Source organism: Fringilla coelebs (genome assembly GCF_963513975.1).
Source record: "Fringilla coelebs genome assembly, chromosome: 12".
NCBI lineage: Eukaryota > Metazoa > Chordata > Aves > Passeriformes > Fringillidae > Fringilla > Fringilla coelebs.
In genome coordinates, this window is record NC_140038.1 from 12,510,959 (window position 1) to 12,534,347 (window position 23,389).

General features: G+C 41.5%; 1 protein-coding gene across 1 annotated transcript; it reads left to right on the forward strand.

Annotated features, from left to right (window-relative positions):
- Positions 1 to 5,105: 5,105 nt before the first annotated feature.
- Positions 5,106 to 17,074, forward strand: GATM (glycine amidinotransferase; the record flags this gene model as incomplete). The annotated part of the gene is made up of 9 exons (XM_084213750.1): positions 5,106 to 5,174; positions 5,566 to 5,781; positions 9,929 to 10,124; positions 11,270 to 11,460; positions 12,723 to 12,860; positions 13,216 to 13,380; positions 14,973 to 15,036; positions 15,137 to 15,253; positions 16,680 to 17,074. The coding sequence occupies 9 exons, from the start codon at positions 5,106 to 5,108 to the stop codon at positions 16,790 to 16,792; spliced, it is 1,269 nt and encodes a 422-aa protein (XP_084069876.1). The 3' UTR covers positions 16,793 to 17,074.
- Between the last annotated feature and the right edge of the window lie 6,315 nt (positions 17,075 to 23,389).

Here is a 23,389-nt window from a genome sequence, read left to right on the forward strand (position 1 = left end):
CATCAGCAGTTTATTGGTATTTTTCCATATCTTTCCCCTCTTCTGAGAATGATGCTCACAAATCTGTAATGCATCAGGATTTCTAGTAGGTCAGCCAGGGGAGTTGACTTGCTGGTCCAGTTGCAGCTGATTTGAGATCACTGGAATACTTTGCAATCACTAACCTCAAAAAAGTCCCCTTCAAAAGGAGTGAGCCACTCCTGTGACTAGAATTTCCAAGGAAGTCGTGTCTAGTGGATTACCCAGATCCCTCCTAAAATCTAAAAATTTAGATGGCACAGGGTGCCTTTACTCTGCTGCACTCTGTTACAAGCTCTTTTATGTTCCTTTATGTTAATGACATTGCTTTTGAAAGATAAAATGGTGTAACATGGCTGGGAATAAACATGTCATGACTCATTAGACAAAGTCATACAGACAGTCCACGTTTGTGTGTTAAAAGTGGAGACATACAGGCAATCTGCTACACTCCACAGAAGATGAGGTGTGTGACTAGGGTAGCACAAAATGATGATACTATTGCTGTGTATGCATTTACTAACTATGGATGTCAGCTACTCCATGTCATGACCTGTCATTTAGCCCACTGGTCAGAGGATGGAATCTTTGATACTATGGTGGTTTCTAGGCTATTGAAGCTAAAATTCTTCAACTACTTTAGAGTGACTGGAGAGCTTAGATTTAGCTCTCTGCTCTTTTATGACTGGCTAAAGAAATTCTAGGTGAAGCTGTCTGAGTCAGAGTGAGACTCATCTTTCTGTTGCAGAGGTGTTAGAAGCAACTGCTATGAAATTCTAGGAACAAAATTTTAATATTCTGCAGTGATATGTGAGAGGTTCCTGGTGCTGGATGGTAACTAAATTCTTGGCACTGAGCCCATCCTCATCTTTCTTGGATAGACATGGTTGGGATTCATCAGAACAGATGTGCTCTCCAGGATCAGAGAAGGGAGCTCTCAAAGCTCAGGAATTATTTTCTCTCCTCATAGAGAACCTCCTAAAGGAGCCTTTCTCAATTCTCTTTCATGAAGTTCAGAAAATGCTTCCATCCCCTGAGCAGATTTTAAATTTTGTTGGTTCATCACAGACACACAGTGAAGCTCATTCCAGAGCTACACCAGCAGTTAACTCAGAGTTCAGTCAGCTGGGTTAGTACAAGCACCCCAGTCACAAGAAGCTCTTTGCTCTCTTGGCTGCTGAGAAATTACCCGTCAAGAACTGGAGAGACCATGGGGACATGAAAGGGTAAGGATTCAGCAGAAAGCTTAGCTGAGAATTTTAAAGTATTAATTTCCACCAAATTTTGACTTTGCCATTTTTTCTTCATTTATGATGGAAGAGTAATTGACATCCATGTGTCCAAATCCAGCGTTGTTTTTTTTTAAACCACTCACTTAAGCTTGACTCAGATTCAGCATAAAACTCTCCATGAATTTATTAAATCCTCTGAAGGAGACACTCAAATCAAATCCTCCTTGTATAATTTGTTGCTATCCTACCATCAAGGCAAGATTATACTCAGCAAACTTTTCAAAGGCGGTGCAGTATGAGCAATGTTCACAGCTGCTGCCAAGAGCAGCATCGAATGACAGGGTGTGCTTATCAAAGAGCAGTGATTTCTTAGAAAGAGGGGTGGAGGAAGAGGCTTTGCTCTCACAGCCTTATTGCCTGGGCAGCAGCAAAGACAAGCTCTGCCATCAGGTTTAGTGCAAGGGTACTTCAGCCTCTTTCACATGAACAAACCCCTTCAAATTACAAGATCAGTAGCTTGCTTACAGTTGCCACTCACACAAAGGTTAAAGGAGCCAGAATTTGTCTAATGTGATATGGCTGCAATTCTAGTGTGAGTGAGCAGCAAACTGAATGCAGTTGTTATTTCAGGGGCACAGCAAAGCTATATTAACAATTTCTATAAACATTCTTTAAGAAATATGTGAAGCAGTTTTCAGATTTTAAATTCTTAGGTACAACAGGCTGCATTACACTACCATAAATTTGAGATTAAAGAAATTTCAAATGTCCTGGAGCCATGAAGTTCACTTGGCAGCCCTGAGAGAAAGTATTGTCACAGTACTGACCCTAGAAAATGCTGGCAGATCGTGTTACTGTATGCATGGAAATACTGGGCTGAAGGAAATCTATCCCACCAAGTGATGTGCCTCTTGCTGCATGAACCTCCAGCATTTTTCAGTAGTCAGCACTGCACTGCCTCTGGAAATGACAGAGTGTAAAATGTCAGGGATTATGGCCACCAAATCCTTTGCCTTCATAAAACTTCATTCAGCTCTGTCACTTTTCTATAATAGAAACGTGACATCTAAAATTAAAACAGGTATTTGTATGTATGCTGAAACTCATCTTGATATGCACATACAGTGCAGCTATGTGTTCACATAAACATCTTGTATTTGAGTGAATGAACTTGGCTTTCTCTAAATTTGAATAATCATTACTGGTGTTGTGCTCCTTGATTTTATATACACACTGCTAGATCAAGTCCTTCTGGTAGAAGCAGAGGAATAAAGAGCAGCCTACCATACAAAAAGCAAAAGGACTCTGGTTGTGATGCCAGAGGGAACTGTAAGGAATGACACTTTCACACACCACAAATGCAAATGAATGATGCCTGTATTTGATGTTAGGGAATAAAAAGATGTAAGCAAAGAAACAATAACTGCTTAAGGAGACAAATTAGGTTTTTTTCCCAGTGATCCAGAAGATGGTCAAGTGAGGACAGAAGTGTAGTTGACACCTCTAGAGTGCACTGTGGGTGGTTAGGGCAGTGTGGGGGGTCAGAAAGGCTGGGAGGGAAATGCTATTTACCATGAGTCAAGGCATCATGGTCAGACTGCAGATGTGCCAGTTAGGAAAAGGAAAAAAAATCTGCTCTGGCTGTACTTAGGTGAAGATTGGCTTGTATCCATGAAGAGCTACCCCTAAAAAAGGAAGAGACACCTATGAGATAAGGGAAAGAATGTTACCACTAAAAATAATTCTGAGCAGAACAAATGCAACCCAGAAAAAAATTTTAAAAATGTTAGAGCATTCAGCAAAAACTTGTAGCAGCGATGGTGAGGAAGCATCAGACCTATGTAGTAAGTGGGGAAAGAAGTGTTGAGCACAGTCAGAAAAACTATGTAAACTGAGTTGATAAAGAATGATTCAAAGGTCCAAAACTAGCTGATAAGTTGAAAAGGACAGAAAAGGAAGCAAGACCTTTGGATTTAGCCACAAGCCAATCATTAATTTTTTTAGGTCAATGTGAGTAGAGTGACCTTAGCAAAATCAACTGAATCAAAAAGCAAGAATTTGAGCAGAACTAGCATAAAATTCACAGGTTTTTAAAATGTTATTTTATTTTTTAATTAGATGACAAAAAATTGTAACTAGGAGTTAAAAAACATCAAGAAAATTTCTTTTTGAAACTTGAAAAAATAATCCTGGTGTACTTTTTGTACAAGAATAGTGTTTGATGAAATTATGTTACAAATGAGTCCTAACAAGCTGAGTGAGTTATGAGAATATTCTGCAGTTGTATGAAACAAGGTAATGCATACTTGGTATTATGCCAATCAAAATAATCAACTTTTCTCTGAGAACTGTGTAAGTTCATGGAGAACTCGTACTGTGTTATTTGTCCTGGGAAGGTGTAGTGTTTACCTGTGCCAAAAAGACAAACTGCTGAATGAATAATTACCTCGTAGAATAAAACACAGTTACTTGTGTATCTAAGGCATGTTAAAACTGTGGCTGATTTGCTGTATTCTAAGACCAGAGCTTATGTTTTAATGTATGTAATCACTAGTGAGGTTTACCTTTTCCTGCTATAGAAATGTGTGCTGAGCTCACCAGCACTCCCTGCAATCGTGCATGTAGAAATAATGTTAAATACTGTGTCTGTTCAAGCCCCAGTGTAGGAGCCCTGGAGAGCAGAGCAGAGCATAGGCTGGAGGAGTATTGAGCAAGGCACTACATGGATGATAAAGACAGAACCAAAAATCATGTTGGAAGAAAGATATAGATTTTTTACGACTTTAAACAGAATAATTTGGATAAGATTGGTTTTTGGTATGTCTGCTTTTTACATGGCAAAACAAAATTATTTGAAAGTCAACTTATGTGCAAAGTAGAGCAAATGCAGAATAGGCTTAGTGGGATATACTAAATATGAGTGGAGCTGGTTGCAAACACATTTCTTGTAGACTGTTTCTGTTGAGACAGAAAACTTATCTTTTCAAGATAAGTCTGTTGATTTTATCATGGAGAGGTTTTGCAGGGAAATTGTGTACAAATCTACCAGGAGCTAACCAGTTTAGGTTTTAATTTTAGGATAGCTTTTCATCATATCACGATATGGATTTTGAGAAGTCAGAATTTGAAATTGTTTGCGATATTCTTGAAACTCCAGTAATTAAGTAATTAAAATATTTTCTAGGTGAATCACCAGCTCTTTAGGTCGTAGTCTAAAGATCTGAATTCTTAATGTATGAAATACTGCAATTTTTTGGTAAAATTGAATTTGTCCACTACAGGCTTAATGAAGAATATGCGTACTTGATGACTAAAAATAACCGTACGATGCACTTCGCTACACATTTTAGAGAAATATTTTAAAACGTAATTTTCTCCAAGCCAGGTTCCTGCTGAAGAGCCCTGCGTGGAAAAGAAATCCAGGTGTGTTGGAAGAAGCCGTCGGTCAGCTCTGCGGCTGTGTCTGCCGGGGCCGCCTCCGAGCCCGGCCGCTCCGGGTCGGGAGGGGGGGAGCCGGGCCGGGGAGAGTCGGGGGATCCCGGCCGGGAGCGGGGCAGCCGAGCCGGGCAGAGCCGGGGGAGCCGGGGGATCCCGGCCGGGAGCGGGGCGGGGGAGCCGGGCAGAGCCGGGGGATCCCGGCCGGGAGCGGGGCAGCCGAGCCGGGCAGAGCCGGGGGATCCCGGCCGGGAGCGGGCCAGCCGAGCCGGGCAGAGCCGGGGGATCCCGGCCGGGAGCGGGCCAGCCGAGCCGGCCCCGCCCGGCCCCGCGGGCGCTGCCCCCGGGCGGGGCGGGCCGGGCCGGGCGCACATAAAGCGGGGCCGGCCCGTCCCGTCCCGTCGTGTCGGGCCGGCGGCGATGCTGCGAGTGCGGTGCCTGCGCGGGGGCAGCCGGGGGGCCGAGGCAGCGCATTACATCGGCTCCAGGGTTGGTGCCGCGGGGATCCGGGGCTGGGGCTGGGGATGCTCCCGGGGCGGCTCCCGCGCGGTCCCTTCGCCGGGCGCTCCGAGCCGGGACGGGACGGTGCGGGACCGCCGCAGGCTGAGGCTCACCCAGCATCCTCCCCCCCAGTCTGCAAGTGCCGTGTTCCGACCTCCTTACCCTTCTCAACTGGGTGTACCTTAAAAGACAGAAGTTCCTCTAAGCATCTGCTAGGCTGCGAATAAATTAGAATGGCTGTAACAAGCCGTGTTTCTGTTAATACTTCAAATGGCATACGTTGCTTTGGGATTATAGTGTTAAGGCATTTGTGGGCTGGGCCATAACTTTTTGCCTTTTGTAAGGGAAGCATAATTTTTGTTCTTATTTTTATTTTAAGCTTCGAGGAGCCTTTACAGGATGGGTGCAGCGAACTTTCCAGAGCACCCAGGCAGCTGCGGCCTCGCGGAACACCTGTGCTGCTGATGACAAAGCTGCGAGCCCTGTGCCCAAGGACTGTCTTGTTTGCTCATACAATGAATGGGACCCACTGGAAGAGGTCATCGTGGGAAGAGCTGAAAATGCTTGTGTCCCACCTTTTTCTGTGGAGGTTAAGGTAAACAATAAAAACTAACTTTAAATAGAAAATGTGGAATTTATGTCTAAAATTAAGCATAAGGTGTCATGCTTACTTTTGGGTATTCTTCTTTCAAGGTAGTTTTTTACATCTGTGAAATTTTACAGCATAGCCATGTTGATGAGGGATGTGCTTTTTTCTTTGAATTTCAACTGAAGTAACTGTTTTAGCAGAAGTCACTCGTAGAGACAACCTCCAATATATGTAATATAGCCCTGATGTTACCAAAGTACACACACAATCTTTAGAGATGGTTGAACTAATGAAACTTTAATTTGACTTGAAGCTAAGTAGATTTACAACTTGAAAAAAAAGCATTGATTTCTACTTAATAGTCTGAGCAAGATTGAGTTCTGTAGCCACAGATCAACAGGACTCGTGTGTCAGACAGCTGTGAAGTAATTTACTGAAACTCCTGTGTGCTACAGTAAATAATTTGTGGAAATACATAGTCCACTGTTCTTTCAGGGTTTTTCTGTGCCTAAAACTGTATCAGCAGCTGAAATAAATCCATGATTCTTTCTTCTCTGAAATCTTGCATTTAAAACAGTAATACTCAAACAGTAGACTTGCTCCAGATTTTTGTGTTCTTCACCTGGACTTTAAAGTTGCTGAGTGTGTGTGTTACCTGCATTTGTGGGCATGTTCTTGAATCTTTCATTGTTCCAGTACAGCACTACCTGCAGGGCAGCATGTAATCCATGGCTATCAAAGCAAAATGAGCTGGCACATGGCTTCCACCCAAGAGACCTTAGTAAAAATTTAAAGGATAGCCTGACAAAGTTGACTCAGTTAGGAAAAAAAAAAAAGAAAGAAAAAAAGAATTTTTATCTGACATTGAAAGAATGGCAAACAAAGATACTGAAAATAAATTTAAAGTGCTGGAAATTGTTGTTCAGGGAAAGTTTGAGATGTACTTGTATAGAAGACTTCTCTTCCCTTAGCCATATATATATATATATATATATATATATATATATATATATCAGAATCTGTGCTATGTTTTTCAGAGACTCCAAAGATATCCTAGCAGCTTCAGAGAAGGAGGTGGATGAGGGTTAGCATTTCTAATATGCAAGTGTTTGTATGTGCATTTATGTAGGATTGACATAATGAATGTACAGAAAGAGTAAGGAAAAAAAACATCTAACATTTTACATTGTGATATTAAATGAGGCAAAATTCAGTTTCTAAGCAGTGGTTAGTGGCTTGCTTTAGCACCAAAAAAATATTTCAAGTGTCTAATTTGCTGAAGTGCCACATGCTCTGCAGGTTTTACTGCCTATTAAGCCATAACTACCTACAGTAGGTCAGAACTTCACTTTCTTTAACATGTGATATCAAAAGCTCAGTGAGGAATGTCAAAGTATAGGATTACCTCTGCAATTCAAATACCTATGACTTAGAGTTAAAGCAAGATTTAAAATTGCTTTATGTCAGTTGCCAAGTCCACAACATGTAATGGGAACAGAGCCAATTTGAGATGTGGTTCCCTCTAATTTTCTCTGCTTTTGTCTTAAATATTGCTGTAGAAACTGCAGCAGTAACACCTGAAGGTGTTGCTGAATAATCCAAGCAGTAGTCCGGTCCTACCTTGACATTATTATTATTAATTAATAGATTCATGATTGTCTAGATCTCCATGTGGCCAAGAGGTAAGGTGTGTCCTGTTCCCTGTGAGCAGCAAAACTGGAGCTGGTGGGTCTCATGTCCTGTCTGCTGGGCATGAGGGGCACTGCTCATAAAAACTGCAGTTTAAAACTGATAAATTCTACACTTATAAGGAAAAATCGAAGCTTTGGACCTGAGACACTCCAAAAATGTATCTCAAATACTTGTGTTGAGATTGTGTTTGAAGATTGTATGCATGTTTATTTGCTAAATATTTAAATGCAGGAAGTATGGCTGCATTCAGCACTCTGTTCTGCTTTGAGACAAGGGTTTGGTATACTCAAGTGTTTTTGCTGTGATGGGGGAATGATGTGCTTGGCATAAGAAGGAGGAAGGAAGGAATTGAATAAGGAGCTCTGCATCTCTGATGAATATTAATGAGCTGACACTTTATTGTATATCCTTTTCAGAGCTTGAAACAGGCTATGTAGAGGTAAATACAATATTTGAAAACTTGAAAAATCTTGACATCAATTAGGAAGATGTCCTGTTTGAATCAGCACTGCAATGAAAAATCCCACAACTGAGATGTATTCTGAAGCAGTTGAGTTAAGCAGCTGAATTTTATAGCTTTATATTCTGCAATGATTTTCAGTATATTTTGTGAATAATAATGCATTTTGGGTGAGGAGTACTATTAACACAGATCCTTGTCTCTTGACTAAGAAGATGAGAGTGTCCGTGTGTTTACTACTGAATAAGGCAATAGGAATTTTGATCTGAATTTAAGTTTTAATATCCTAAATTTATTAACTGTTTTTACTAGGTTAATGGTATATCTTAATAATGTTAATTATTTTCCATGACAAATGTTTAAAGTAAATAGCAAGGCTAGGAACAATAATGCTGTTTCTTAAGGACAATCTTTCCTAAAACACTATTTCTGAAAAGAAATCGTTTGTTTTGAATGTTGTCTTTTCCTATCCATGGTCCTTTTTGGACATTCTGAACTGACTTGTATGTCTATGACCAAAGGGGCCTGAAATGTCAACCCTGATTTGCTATGAAGTACGTGTCCCAGCCATTTACCCTTTTCCCAGTTCTTTGGAAGGCAGGGAATCTGAGTAGTGTTATAGTGTAACGCCTTTTTCTGTTGTAACTTTAAGATCACACCATCCCATTAGTGCAACACAAGCGTGGTTCCTCAGGTCTGAAAAAAAGCAGAGAGGAGCTGCACCTCGTAGGGATTGATGATATTCACATACACCATGGCTGGCTCTGAAAATAACCAGCTTCAATCCGCAGGAAGAATTTATCTCATTAGCAGAACATGTCTCCATAGGAATGCTGAGCACTTCATGTGATCTGCATGTGACTTCTGACCAGCTGGCAAGTTTGAGGGGCTCAAATTACCCAAGACCTCAATTACAGAAAAAGAACAAATTCCCTCAGGAAGGATGGGAAGAAGCTTCAGTACTGGAGGAGCAGGATGGCCATGCTGAGGCTCTCTGTGTAAATGTTAAGGCTGAATTTTCTTTCTTCTCTCTTACCTCTATAGCATGAGGCAAATCTCCAGAAACAGCAGAGGGAATAGCCTGGATTGTTAAAGGGGATCAGGGATGCCTTCAGATGGATGGCCTTGCCTGCTCAGGGCTCAGTGGCAATGCTAGCCCAAAGGAACCTCATCAGTCTGATTTTGGGGGAACATTGTGTTCTGGGAGGTGGTCAGGACTGCAGTCAGGAGACAGCCTCATGTTTGGAAGGGCAGGTTCTTCTGCATCCCCTTGCTGTCATTCCAGAAGGGCTCCATATGCATTTGCATCTCAGCTAACTCTGACATGACAGAGGAACATCAGATTCATCAAACTGAAGCAGCATCATTTGTTTTGGTTATATGTCTGCTTTTACTTACCCATGAGAACTGGGACGTTATTTTGAATTTGTTTTTTATTTAAGAAGGCTATCACAGCATTTCAGCAGAGGATTTAGGTCTGTAAATGTTGAACATGCTTTAATCCAACCCTGGCAGGTGAATTTAGGATATTTTGCCTTTTCTAGACTCCTCCTCCCCCTTAAGTATGGCCCCTTCTGGCAAACAAAGCATGTTACTGTACTTGGGATGGCTTTAGAATTTCTGATGTCACCACTGTCCCATTACTGAAGTGAGGTTGTAAGAAGGTGACTACAGATGTGTGCATTTTGCAGATGAGCTCAAGGTTGTTTTAATTTAAAAACATGTCTGATAGCCTTATTAAATAGAGTCTACAGTGTTTGCCATATGTGGTGTGTTTGCAAAAGTGTTCTGTAATAGGGACCAAATGGCTACTTGGCAACACTAGCCACTCAGTACTTACTGAAGTGTAATGTAGTCAAAATATTGCAGGAACAGATAAAATGCACACTCCAACGTATTAGGATCAAGAACAAGAAACTTTAAGAATTGCATCTTATGCTTCTATTTCACTTCAAAATAACTGGTGCTTATTCTTTGTCACTTCATGTCCTTTTGTTCCAGGCAAACACATATGAAAAATATTGGGGATTTTACCAGAAATTTGGAGGCCAGGGTTTCCCCAAAGACCATTTAAAAAAAGCTATTGCTGAAATTGAAGAGATGTGCAATATTTTGAAGGGAGAAGGTGTTATTGTCAAGAGGCCTGATCCAATTGACTGGTCTGTGAAGTATAAAACACCTGATTTTGAGTCTACAGGTAAATGTTTTTCCATTATTGAAGGTCTTGTCTGAGATATTTTGGATGTCATCTAGTCTACCTACCTCATCAGCTAGGAGTAGGATTATCACCAGCACTAAGTGAGGCCAGTGACTGTTTTCTGTAGCTAAGGCTTGGAAGATCTCCAGGGAAGGAGATTCTGCCACCTGATTTGGTGACTGGTTTCAGTGCTGGGTGAATTTCCTGATGGAGGACCTTTGCCTGACACCCAGCCTGAACTTCCCACACCAGCACCTCTTGCCAGGTTCCCTCTCTGTGTTGTCACTGCTGCTGCCAAGAAGCGCTAATCTGCCATGGCCCCCAAAATAGCTGTAGGATGTTTCTGCTTTGTCCCCTACACTTGTGGAGACAAGTGCTCAAAGTCCCTCTGACCCTCTTGATAGCTCTTTGTTGCATCCTGGAGTTGGATCCACCTTAAACTATGGAAGACAAAACAGTTGGAGGCAACACTTTACCAGGAACCTAACTAGTGCCAAGGAAATGTGAATGTCCCTTTGCCTACACACATTCCTCCATGTATGGTTGTTGCAGTGAGAGCACACTGGCTCACCAAGCTTTGCATCAAGTGTAGTCACAGGCTTCTTTCATGTCAAATATAATTTTAATTTTTTCTAGTGGAATTCAAATCCATTGAGGAACTGATAATGTTGAGGGAAGTCTAATGGGACTGCTTTCTGCACTAGTTCTGTGTTCCATCAAATTCCTCCTCTGTGCTATTACTTTTTAAAAGGATGCTCTATAAAGAAATGCTGTTCACTTGGAAAATTTGCTGCCCATAATCACTTTTTAAAGTCATCTGGGTAATGCATAAGCCTTGGTCTAGTTAATTTTCATTAGCCAAATGAAGTGGAAGCTTGATGGTGGATGGCTTTCATCTAGCTGTGAATCTGTTATGAGTGGGGCTTTGTAGCAAAAGTTCTGCATATTTTGAATGAAAAATATTACTTTGAAAAATTACTGAAGAATGTAAGGACCTGATATTATGTGCTGGCTTCCTCATATTGCTAAGAATTATTTTTGCCATTATTTCGGATAGAAAGAATAGTAAAAAGAAAGGGGAAAGTGCCTGAGCAGAAAGAGCTGAGAAAGGTATATTTTCTCATTAATGGCCACTTTCCTTTCAGGTATGTATGGTGCCATGCCAAGAGACATCCTGTTAGTGGTGGGAAATGAAATTATTGAAGCACCTATGGCTTGGCGTGCTCGGTTCTTTGAGTACAGGGCCTACAGACGACTAATCAAAGATTATTTCAACAGTGGTGCTAAGTGGACAACTGCCCCCAAACCCACCATGGCAGATGAACTCTATGATCAGGTACTGCTCTAAATTGCCTTCAGAACTTCAGTTCTCATTATACAGAATTTTTTTGGTAGTTTCAACCTGATATTTAGGATTCACAAAGCTGTGAGGGAGAATGGCACAAAACAACTCTGGAGACTTTTTTTTTTCCCCCTAGTGTATGCAAACATGCTGCAGCCTTTCCAGCTGAAACTCAGTGTGTGCAGTTAGAGAACAAGGAACAGGAAGTTGTGCCTATTAAATTCCTCTGCTTTGAATTGTTTTGGTTACTGGCTGTAACTGAGCATTACTAAAGAGGAAGGAATGCTAGAAAAGCATCATAGAGATTACTTTCAAGAATAAAGATAATTCCCTGAGAATGTCCATATGTCCTGGGTGCATGGGGAAAGTGGAAAATAATATATATTTTGTCACAGTTAAAAGCCCAACTCATAATCCTTATTTTGCACGATGATTGGCATTTTGAAAGTTACATAAAAGAAATAGTGAAGGATCTAAACTGTATTTACCTTCCAAATATTTTAGTGAATAGTTTTATAATTTTCTTCCTAATAATTTTGACTTGGACAATTTTGGTAGTTTCCTGTAAGCCCCCAAATGCATCAGAACCTTGGTGACAGCATTTACAATAAATGCAGTGAACTAGTTGTGAAATGATTGCAACTTTCTGGGAACAGTGTCATCAGTGATACAAAGGAGACTTTGTTAAACAAAATTACCTCAGAGTCACCTTCAGTATTAGAAAACTTCTGGAGCCTGTAATGATTTATGTGGTATTTTTAATTTGTGCTGGATTTTTACATCTCACTTGTTCTGAATTGCCTTGTTAAATTTTAAAATTATTTGTAATAATAAAGATCCATCTTCTAGCTTGAAGTTCTTCTCCATTCCAAAATGTGGAAAAGTAAGGAGTCCACATCTGTTAGGATATAGCTTCCAGTCCAGTATTTCTGTCAGTGTGCAGTGATTTGTTGGACTGGTATTAAACTCCACTGGTAATGAGTACTTTTGATCTGGTTCTGAAGAGCAATTAATTTCTTGATATAACTCTTGTCCCTTATCTCATGACCTATTCTTGAATGTGCTTAAATCCTTTCACTTTTATTTCCACATTTAGATTTTCTTTTCTATTCTAATATGAAGTAACCAAACCACCTCCAAGGAACTCACTAGCTATCAATTTTCCTAATTTCAAATTATTCCCTACTAACAAATTATTTAAGAACTTCCTTTTAACATCTCCGACCTAAAGTTGTTGTTCTCTTCTCTAAAACTAGAATTATCCAATCCACTCTGTTGAAGACAGGCATAAACTGGCTGCTCAGGGAAAATTTGTAACTACTGAATTTGAGCCATGCTTTGATGCTGCTGACTTCATCAGAGCTGGAAGAGATATCTTTGTACAAAGGAGCCAGGTAAACAAAGCTTTCTTTCAACAGTTTTGGTATCTCTCTTAGTGACTGGTATTTTGTCTTTTCCTAAGAACAGGAATTTAGGAATTTTCCTAAAATTCCTAAATCTAGAACAGGAACAGGAATTTTCCTAAAATTCCTAAGAAATGTTAAAATAAGAGAGTTGGCAAAAGAAATTGCTCTTCATAGAATGTTTGATCTACAGGATGATTGCCTTCCAGGTAAGGGGTTAGCTGAAGGCACATAATTCTCTATTAAATTGGCTTGAAATATTTAAAGAAATAAAACCTTGAACAAAGTAAACTTGGATGCAGTTTATATTCTAGCCTAGTAAAGGTTAATTTGTCCTGTTTTTCAGGTTACAAACTACATGGGTATTGAATGGATGAGGAGACACCTTGCACCAGACTACAGAGTGCATAGAATATCCTTTAAGGATCCCAACCCTATGCACATTGATGCCACTTTTAATATCATTGGGCCTGGTCTTGTGCTCTCTAACCCGGACCGTCCCTGCCATCAGGTGAGTGTACAGGGGGGAAAGTGTTTTGTGTTCAAACCTCTCAGCTGGGTTAGCTCCCTGCTGGGGAATTACTGTTCCACAGCTTCTGCTGCGTGCTGCTTCCTAGATCCATGGTTAAATATGATGGAAGCAATCTAATTTTTAATTTTGTATCAAAGCAAGCACCTGGGATATACTACTTCTCTGAACACTTCGACTGCTTAAATACTTCAGTTGTATCCTAAGAGAAATTGAAGGGCTTCTGCTGCTCGATGAGAAATCTCCCTTTTTATTCCTATTTTGGAAGCCTGTCCTTTGGTATTAATTGAACCAATGGCAGAAAGCTGGTAATTACTCAGGCTTTCAGCTTTGGATACCTTCTGAAGGGTAGGGAAGAGGAGAGATGTATAAAACCTGCCACTACACTGAGAAAAATCTCATATTGCTGAGCAGCACAATGAGATCAGAAAGCCGTCCAGAGAGCCAGAGCTCGTCTCTGTTGCAGCCGTGTCCCTGCACTGCAGAGCTTGAGGATTTTTGGGAGGATCTCTGTGGCTTCAGAAGCTGTACAAGCACAGGGGAGTGGCTGAGCTGACCCTGAGTCAGAGGGACAGAGCTGGGTGCTGCCCGCTCTGAGCCATGCACAGCTCCTGAAAGCAGCATTGGTTTCTTCTCAGCAAGTGCTTCCAATGTCAATGGTCGGATTGAATTGCTGCCTCCTTCAGCATCAACTCTGAGAAAATAATTTTAAAAACAATCTTATTTTTCCCTCCCCTTTTCCCTTCCACAGTTTTTCATAGTGTTACTTGGAACCAGATGTTCTTCTTGGTCTCCTCGTGTTAAACCCATGTTCTGGGACTTTTTTCAGGGAAAAGTGCAGTCTGTGTCCATAGAAAAGATAAATGCTTTCACAAAAACTGGTTTGGCCGTTCAGGATAGCCGGGGAGCGGTGGGGGTGTGTGTGAATGGTGCCGATGAAAGGGGGCTTTTCTTGAATGGTGCCGATGAAAGGGAGCTTTTCTTTAAAATCCTGGCAGGCGGGCCGGTTATTAAGGGTTCGGGATTGGGGCTCCACCTCGTGGAAACGCTGGAGCACTCGCCAATACTCTTCCAACTACTCCGTCAATTAAGATGAAAAGTCAATTCTCCTTCACCAAATTATCCTCCTCGTAATTTTGATGTAATTGTGTAAAATTGCGACATAAATTATTCCTTGGGATGCCCTTACATTGTTCTCTTTGTTAAATGAACTGCATAATTATTTTCTTAAAAAGTATGAAGGAAAAGCAATTTTGTATTATTTCTGATGGCTTTGTTTTTAGAAACGTCAGTGTAACTCATATTAATGGCTTTTATAATAATTTATAATAATTTTGATTTTATAATCAAAAACAAGATAGTTGAATATGTTTTGGTTGTTACCAATACTTTCACTTTACAAGCTCCAACCTGCAAATGCTACCTTTTGCCTTTAACATACCTAGCATATAAAAACCTGAGGGCAGGGGATGTCATGCATATTGGAATATTCTGGGAAAATCTGGCACAGGTTGGAGGATATAATTTGATATTCTAAGAACCATCTTGAGAATATATTTAAATTGCTCTTCCAGATTGAGCTCTTCAAGAAAGCTGGCTGGACAGTGATTCAACCCCCAGTGCCACTCATCCCAGATGGTACAGTCACCCTTCCTTTCCCAAGGATTCCAAGAGTACTCTTAAGAGTATTAATAAGGAGTAACACTGGTACAGTACAAGGTTTATTCTCCTGTTCTAGATCACCCTCTGTGGATGTCTTCTAAGTGGCTCTCCATGAATGTCCTGATGCTGGATGAGAAACGTGTGATGGTGGATGCCAATGAGACATCGATTCAGAAGATGTTTGAAAAGCTGGGTATGTCCTAACACACTCCTACATACACTTACAAGAAAATCATTGTGCTACCAGCCAGGGCAAAGGGAGGTTTCACTCAAAGCAGACAGCACTGGAAAATGTACTCAAACAGCTGGATTAGCAAGTAAGAATAATTCAGTGATTTTTCTCCTGAATACTTCAGTCATAGAAATAAGGTCTTCTTTTGCCCCCTGCAGCTTGCAGCACATAAAGGTACAAGTAGCAACTAAAGTTATTGCAAGGATGCCTTTGAGTGAGTTTTTTAAATGTAAACTGTCCAGTTTAAGGTCAATATCTGTCTTGCAGAGGTTGAGTTCACGTATTGCTAAATGATATAGAGCTGGGAATCCATCATTGCTGAAATTCTTTCAGATTTTTCTAGGCGCAACTCATTGTACTTTAAATGCCAAACTAAGATTGCTTAATCCAGGTATTTCTGCTCATTTATGGAGAATCTCAGTGAGGTGTAACTTCATGATACCATGGAATTCCTTTGGATATGCAGTGACAGGAGAACTGTATTTGAATATAAAATATGGAAGTCTTATTATGCACAGCTGCTCAGTCTTAGGCTGCTTTATTGCATGAGCAAAGAGTTGTGGATTTTAGAATACTTGAAAGTACTTAAAGAATGAGGCAATTAATGCTAATCATGACTTATCTTTCACCCTTGAACTTCACAGTCTATGTAAGTTCTAAATAAACTCTGGTAGTCAGAAAGTTTGTAGGACTGAGATGGGTCTACTGGGAACAAAAGTATTGCTGACCTAGGAGGCAGATTCTACAGAGCTGCTCCTGAGCTCCTGAAAGTGCTGAGAAGCAAAAAACACAAACTCTGTAGCAGAGAAGTTGTCTGATCCTTCTGTGGGGACTTTGTATTAGCTGAGCCACAGCTGAAACATCCATCAGAGCTGAAAAGAAGGGGTAGGAAGCTTAACCTGGGTAGTAGGAGCCTCTTTTCCCTTTCAGAGGAAAAGGGAGTCAGAGCTATCTACCTTGAATACTTCTTTCCTTGAGAGGCACTTAAAAGAGCACATTCAGTGTCTGAATCACAAATGCTTACACACATTTATGAAAATGTGTCCTGATCATATACTGAAGTAGAATTTCAGCTAATTCTTCACATACTGCAAAACCTAAATTTATCTTTTTAGTCCTGGCACATTATAACACATCAGACAGTGGCTGTGCTCCAGGCCCTGTGTAATCCTGAGGGTATCACCAGAATAGACAAGGCAGCTGTGTTCCTAGTTTGTTCTCTGCCTAGAATTTGGGAAAACAAATTCTTAACAAACTAGTAGCAAATACCTTCCACATTGATATCTGGCCATGTGATCTGATAAAGTATCACCTAATGTTCTGATCAGACCTTGCCATGTGAAGCTGAGAATCCAATTTTAAAGTGTGCCTTGTGTGCTTCTTCCAGGCATTTCTACAATTAAGGTGAACATTCGCCACGCCAATTCTCTGGGAGGCGGCTTCCACTGCTGGACGTGCGACATCCGCCGCCGTGGCACCCTGCAGTCCTACTTTGACTAGGAAAGAGCCCAGTAGCTAGCAATGGTTCAGCTTCTAAAATAGGCATAGGAAATGAGCAAATCACTGTCACTCTTGTTAAAATGACTGCATGAGCTCTAGTGCTTGGTAAGTGGTGTCCTCATCATGGTCGGGGTAATGTTTTATTCTTAAATACCCTTCACTTTCAGTAGGATAATTGAGACTGCTTCCATCAGCAATACAGGTTTCCTGGCTGCCTTTTTGAAAGACATCCTTCATCTGTGAAGCCTTTTCACATTGGCTTTGGATGTAAAAGCTTGACAGGATAGCTAAAAGGTCTTGGTAGAATAGCTTGGCCACTAATACTGGATATCTACCTCTGTCTGGTTACCTTATCAAATAGGCAGCTTGAAATGTGAAACTTGAGTAAACTTTTCTTATTCCTTTTAACCACTTCATCTTTCTAATATATTCATGTCTAATGAAGTAGAAATAGATGCAACTGTATAGATCTCTTAGGGAACCAAGTAATTTCATCATGTTTTTCATGTCTAGCCATACAGGTATTTACTGAGAATTTTCAGTATTATCTAACTTTTAAGACATTTTCACTTACTTTCCATGTTCTTCTACATTTTCTTCTGATGCATGTCATGCACCCAAGTACTTTTTTATATTGCTTTTTTATTGCTGAAATTTGGTTTTATTTAACTTTTAAGTGTTCAAATGATAGCTAATAGTCTGCTTGTACAGGTTTCACTCTGAGTTGTTTACATAACTTAAAAAGAGGCACAAAAGAGAAACCTAACAATAACTCCCCCTCCCCAACCTTAAGCTTCTGACATCTTACAACCTAGACTTCCTTCAGATGTAGCAGATACAGAAATATGTATCAAACATGCCTAATGCTGTGGAGGAATTTGAGTTTTGATTGCTGGATATGTACTTTTTATGCTAATAAAGTTTTTTGCATTCTCAATTTGTTGCCCTTCTGTTAATGTGTAAGTATGAAATGTCTGGATCAATACAAAATACACATGGAATTTTTTTCCCCTGTAAAGCTGGTAACACCTTAAACTCTTGCATAATGCAGAAAAACTTTGTTGTGTATTATTTATATACCGTATTTCTACTTCTGTTTTTCACTGAGGTATGACTGCTGGGGGAAAGCACCACTGGTATTTCTCGGTACACTGGGGAGGAATTTGCTCTTACAACACAGTGTACCCTGACAGAAGAGATGTCAGGCAGAACATGCTCACATACAAGCTGCATGGCCATATTTTAGAGTTGGGTAGGGCTCAACAGGTCAAATATCAACAATCTAGAATGCTTTGACATATGGAAAGAGGTAATTAGGCAGCTGCCAGCGCTTAATGAGGTAGAGATGGTGTCTGCTTTCTCTCTAAAATCAAGGCTTCATAGACAATGGAAATTTGTCTGAGTCTTCCTCTAACCAAGCTTTGCTTTCCACTATTGGCGCTGGAGCTGGGCAGCTGCATTAGAGCAGCATACATAGCAGGTCATCTCTCCCAGTGCTCTGCATGCTGCAGTGCCAAAATGTCTGTGTGTCTGTGCTTGCCATAAGACACCACCAGCTATGGCAGAAACCACTAGAAACTGGCTGAAAGTGGATTAATAAAACATGTGCACCCTGGGTGCCTCCACAGGGTCGGAGTATTTTCATCTCAAGTTATATGTGACACTCTGGCTTCATAAACATTTCAGCCTTTTGCCAGTTTTTTTGTTTCTCCCTTATAATGTTTTTTAAAAAAAATCTTACAATTGCTACTGTGTGCACAGTTTTTCAGCCTGAACACCACCATTATGTTTCTGAAGTTGTTTGGGTTTTTTTTCTGCCAGTAATACAAGTTCTTTTACCTTATCCATGGATCTCTTGACTGGTTTGGAAACAGTCTTGTCTCTCTTAACATTCCAGTACTTACTTTTAGGGAGTTTTGGATATTCATCTCATCTTTTTGGGGCCCTGGATGCTGCAGTGACAAACCCAGCGTGATTAAAATTGTGGCCTTGTCCCATGTGAGGCACTTGGAGAAAAGCATATTCTGGAAATGACATGTAATGGGATGAGGGCTGAGTCGTTACCAGGTTTGGGTGGGGGTGTCTCTGTGCAGCACTTAAGGCAACCCAGTTCCTGCTGGGCTTCCCCACAGCTGCAGGGAAGGAGCTGGAGAAGGGTGGTGCTCACTGGGGCTTGGTTCCCTTGCAGCTGCTCCATGACTTCAGGAGAGCATTAACTGTTTTTGTAAAGTCATGCTTAACCTTCTTCTCCTCAAGGTCGGTGTCTCCCACCCTGTTTCATATGCTCAATCTTTGCCTTCATCTTTTTATGTTCACCACTCTGGCAGGTGAGTATCCCGCTCGTTTATGGACTGAGTTATGCACCTATTTTGAGGTGACTGTGTGCTGGTTTTGCTGGGACATGGCTAATTTCTTCACAGTAGGTGGTCTTGGGATTTGTTTTGGATTTGTGCTGGAAACACAGAGATGATAACACAGGGATGTTGTAGTCATTACTGAGCAGAGCTTTCACAGGGCCAAGGCCTTTTCTGCTTCTCACAAGGAGCTGGGAGGGGACAGAGCTGTGGCAGCTGATCCCATCTGGCCCCAGGAATACCCCAGACTGTCTGGGATGTCTATCTCAGCACAGAAAGCATGGGGGGGAGAAGGAGGAAGAGGGGGATGTTCGGAGTGATGGTGTTTGTCTTCTCAAGTCACTGCTAGGTTTGATGGAGCCTTGCTCTCCTGAGCAGCCTGCTCATGGAAAGTGGTGAATAAATCCCTTATTTTGCCTTGTGTGCACAGCTTTTGCTTTACCATTGAACTGTTTATTTCAACCCATGAGCTTTGTCACTTTTACCTTTCCAGTTCCCCATCCCACCCGGGAAAGTGAGCAAGAGGCTCTGTGGGGCTTCGTTACTGCCTGGGGGTAAAACACAGCAGTCTGACAGTTGTTAATTTTGGGCTGTCTCTACATTACTTGGAGTCTTTTCCACTGAACAACTGAAAAATAACCTTTTGCACTTCCATAAGTTGGGAGTTACTGGGCTGTAGGTGCTGTTAACACAGCTAATTGCAAGCCCTCTCTTAAAATATTTGTTAGTAATGGTGGATTTGTCTCCACAGCCATCCGTGTCTCATTTTGTCCATAAGATGATGTTGATATTCTGACCTTATTGTGAGCTGTGTTTAGGACAAGAGAAGTTTAATCCTGACGCCAAATGACAAATTTTATGCAGGCAGTGCTGGCAAAGCCCAGTGACAGCAGCACTAGAGGGTGCTGCTGTGACGCCAGTAGCTTTCCTCCAGCCTGTCCTAAGGGATGTTTTAGAACCATTCTTTGTTTACTCATCTTGTCCCTGATGATGTTTTGATCAAAGTCCTTGAAAACACCTCAAGATTTTTCCCAGCTGTAGATATAATTTGTGTGATGATACATAAAATATTATTTCTCAGCATCGCAAAAGTGCGTATCTATACACATGAAAACAATGGCTCTGAGTGCAGGGACTCAGATGTTTCCTTAAGGGCTGGCTGGATTGTTCAGGCTTACATAGCATGTCAGAAATCAAATCAGGGCCAAATGAGGATAATTGTTGCCTTTTTAAACCTCTCTCACACGGGATGAGCATCACATGTTTTGACACAGCCATTAACTTTAAAATTATGCCCCAAAAGCCACATTTATAGGGGTCATTCCCTGTTCTTTTAGATATCATCCTGGGGTTCAGTTATGCCTCCTTCTTTACAGGAAATAAGGACCAAAGACTGGTATTTTACTGAGACCCAATACAGGTGAGATTTCTGTGATGATGTGGTCTGTCTTGGCAGTTCATGTTCTGTCAGATTAATTCTAGAGTATTTTCTTCAGTTAATGAAAAAATACCACTTGTTCTTGAAATAGAACTAGAATTTAAGATGAACTAGAATGTATTCCCATTACCCTTAAGAAATTCCAACTCATTAGGACAAAATGCAATTTAAGTTTCTACAGAAGCAGGAATTGCTTGCAAATTGCACATTATTTCTTTTGAATATGTTGAATATAAGTTGAAATATCTGCTTGGTAGAACCTAATTTATGCTGCACTTTTGAGCAGCAAATATGAATCCAAACACAACCTCCTCTCCTTGTTTCTTCTTTTGTTTATATTACTTCTGAGCCAGCAAAGCACTGAAATAATTGCTGGGTTTATAGGGCTGATGTTTATAGGGCTGTTGGGTAGAGTTTGGCCCTGTCTGGCTGTAATACTGAACTGTGTTCAGGGGAGGTACAGCTCAGTGCCCCAGGTTTTTACTCAGCTCATGCAGAACTGGTGAGGTTTTGCCCTGCAGCTGTCTAGTGAATAATACAGCTGCATGGGGCATCTGTGTGGAATAGGAAGTGATAACACATTTGGGGGTTTAAAAATATCATTGAAAGTACCATTACTTAACACTTCAGATACTTGACACATAAAAGTATTTGGTTCACCACAGGCTTTTCTCTCATGGGAGAAAATAGTCATTGCATCCTTCAGTGTGGTGGTGGCAATAGAGGGTGTGGGCTTGCTGTTCTCAAGTCAGAAATTTTGGAGACTGAGAAATTGCATACATCCCTCTTCATTTCAGGGTGAGCATGTGTGAAACCAAATCTCTTTGGTCTTGTGGTGGACTGGAGTTTTCTTGGGATTGCTGACCTCAAGAGCTGGCAACTCATGCTGCAAGGTGTTATGGTGCCCTAGGGAGTCCTTGAAAAGAAGGGTGAAATGGGAATGATGGTCTTGGTTTGGAACAAGGCTGGAAGAAACCTCATTCCTCTGCAAAGCAAAGGCCTCCTAAAGGAGTCTCCTGCAGCACCTTGTACAAGGTACCTGACATGGCTTTCTTTGAAGGGACAGGTTTCTCCCCCTATTTACAAAGCCCCATTTCTCAGGAGAACTCAAGGGCTGTCAGAAAGATGGTAAATATTGTCATGAAAGGAGGAAAAAGAATTATTGCAAAGACTGAACTACTTGGCCAAAGGTGAAAGAGGAAACCAGACTAGACATGGAGATAATTTCTCTGTCTTTTATGTGTGTGGCTTGTACTTTAACCACACTGCCATTCTCTTTTCTATATATCCAGTAATGTGGTAATTGGGATGCTGGCCAAGGGGAGGCAGGGAGAGGATTGCAGCAGTTGTCCTTATCAATTGTTAGGCAATGATTTCACAATTGTAGCTCATTTTCTTCACTGAGAAGCTGAGAGATGGGCTGTAGTGCACCCCTGCTGTCTGCAAACACCAGCATAATCATATCATATCCTGCTCCTGCTAAAAGATAAGCACAATATCATGAAAAATGAGATTTCTTTCCTAAACAAGAAAAGATTTATAACGGTCAAGCACTCAAGGTATGCCTAGAAAATACCAAAACCTAAATCCTTTGCAATGGTCTTCAAGCTGCTGTCATTTCCCCGATAACTTGAGCCCCAGAGTTCAGCTCCCAGCCTTTTGTAACTGGAACAAACAAGTTTATTTCACTACACCAAGAGTCCGTGTTTTCTCACAGCAGCCCTGATCCCTGCCTTGCAGCTTATCTTGGGAAGAAAAAAAAAATTAACCCTTTGTTTAATGTTGGCTAATAGCATTAAAGTTACAGCAGGATGTCTATTAACCTGTTCTGACACATCTGCTTGAGGCAGCAGCTTGCAAGTGCCAGGCCAGAGCAGCTTCCATGGAGGGGAGCTTTACCAGGGCTTGGGTCAAGGGCCTGCCAGATCTGGGGTTCCAGATTTGTGTTTGCACCCAGCTGGAGATGCAGTTTGGCGAGGTCTGAACAGTGTTGGGGTGTCACCAATGGCCAGCACGGCCAGGCTCAAGGCAGCTCGGAATAAACCTGCCCCAGACTGATGTCAAATGCCCCCTGTGAGTGACACTGGTGCCTTCCCTCTGCTCTGCCTTCCCTTGATGGCCCGAGCTCAGCTGGGAGCCTTCCACTCTGGGGGTATTTGCAGGATCTCTCTGGTCTGCTGGACCACCTACTTTTGAGAGCCTGATGTTTCCTCTCTATTGAGTTTACTTGAATCTGGCCCCATTTCAAGGAACTCAGGCAGAGCCCACAAGCAATACAGTGCAACTTCCTTAGGAAGCAAAATAAGAAACAGTTTTTAGCTTTCCTGGCTGGTCCAGAAGGAGTAAAAGTAATTTCAGACATGTTCAAGGTACTTTCTGTTTGCCTCTGCATTAGAAATGCAAAGAGCTGTTTTGTCTCTGTGGTTCTTCATTTTCCAGCAGCTCCTGCTCTCCTGCAGAGGTGAGTGTTGCTCCTGCCTGTGTTCTGAGGGACAAACTCCAGCAGGCTGTGGGCGATCCCAAAATAAAAAAGGAAACTGATACCCAGCTGCAATTACAGCTCTCACTTCCTGATCTCCGCTCCTGGGCTGTACTTCAAAGCCATCTTTAGACCCATTCTGCACTTTCCCTTTTCTTTTTCGTCCTTTATTTGCTTTCCTGGTGGACTTTGACATCAGGACTCCAGATGCACAAACGGGCTCGGTATTGGGGCTACATCCTCCAGATGGGGGAAAGAGCCCTCAGCCCTGTGACAGGGAGAAGCAGCAAGCTGCAGAGACAAATGTGTCTGGCCTGTCATTGCCC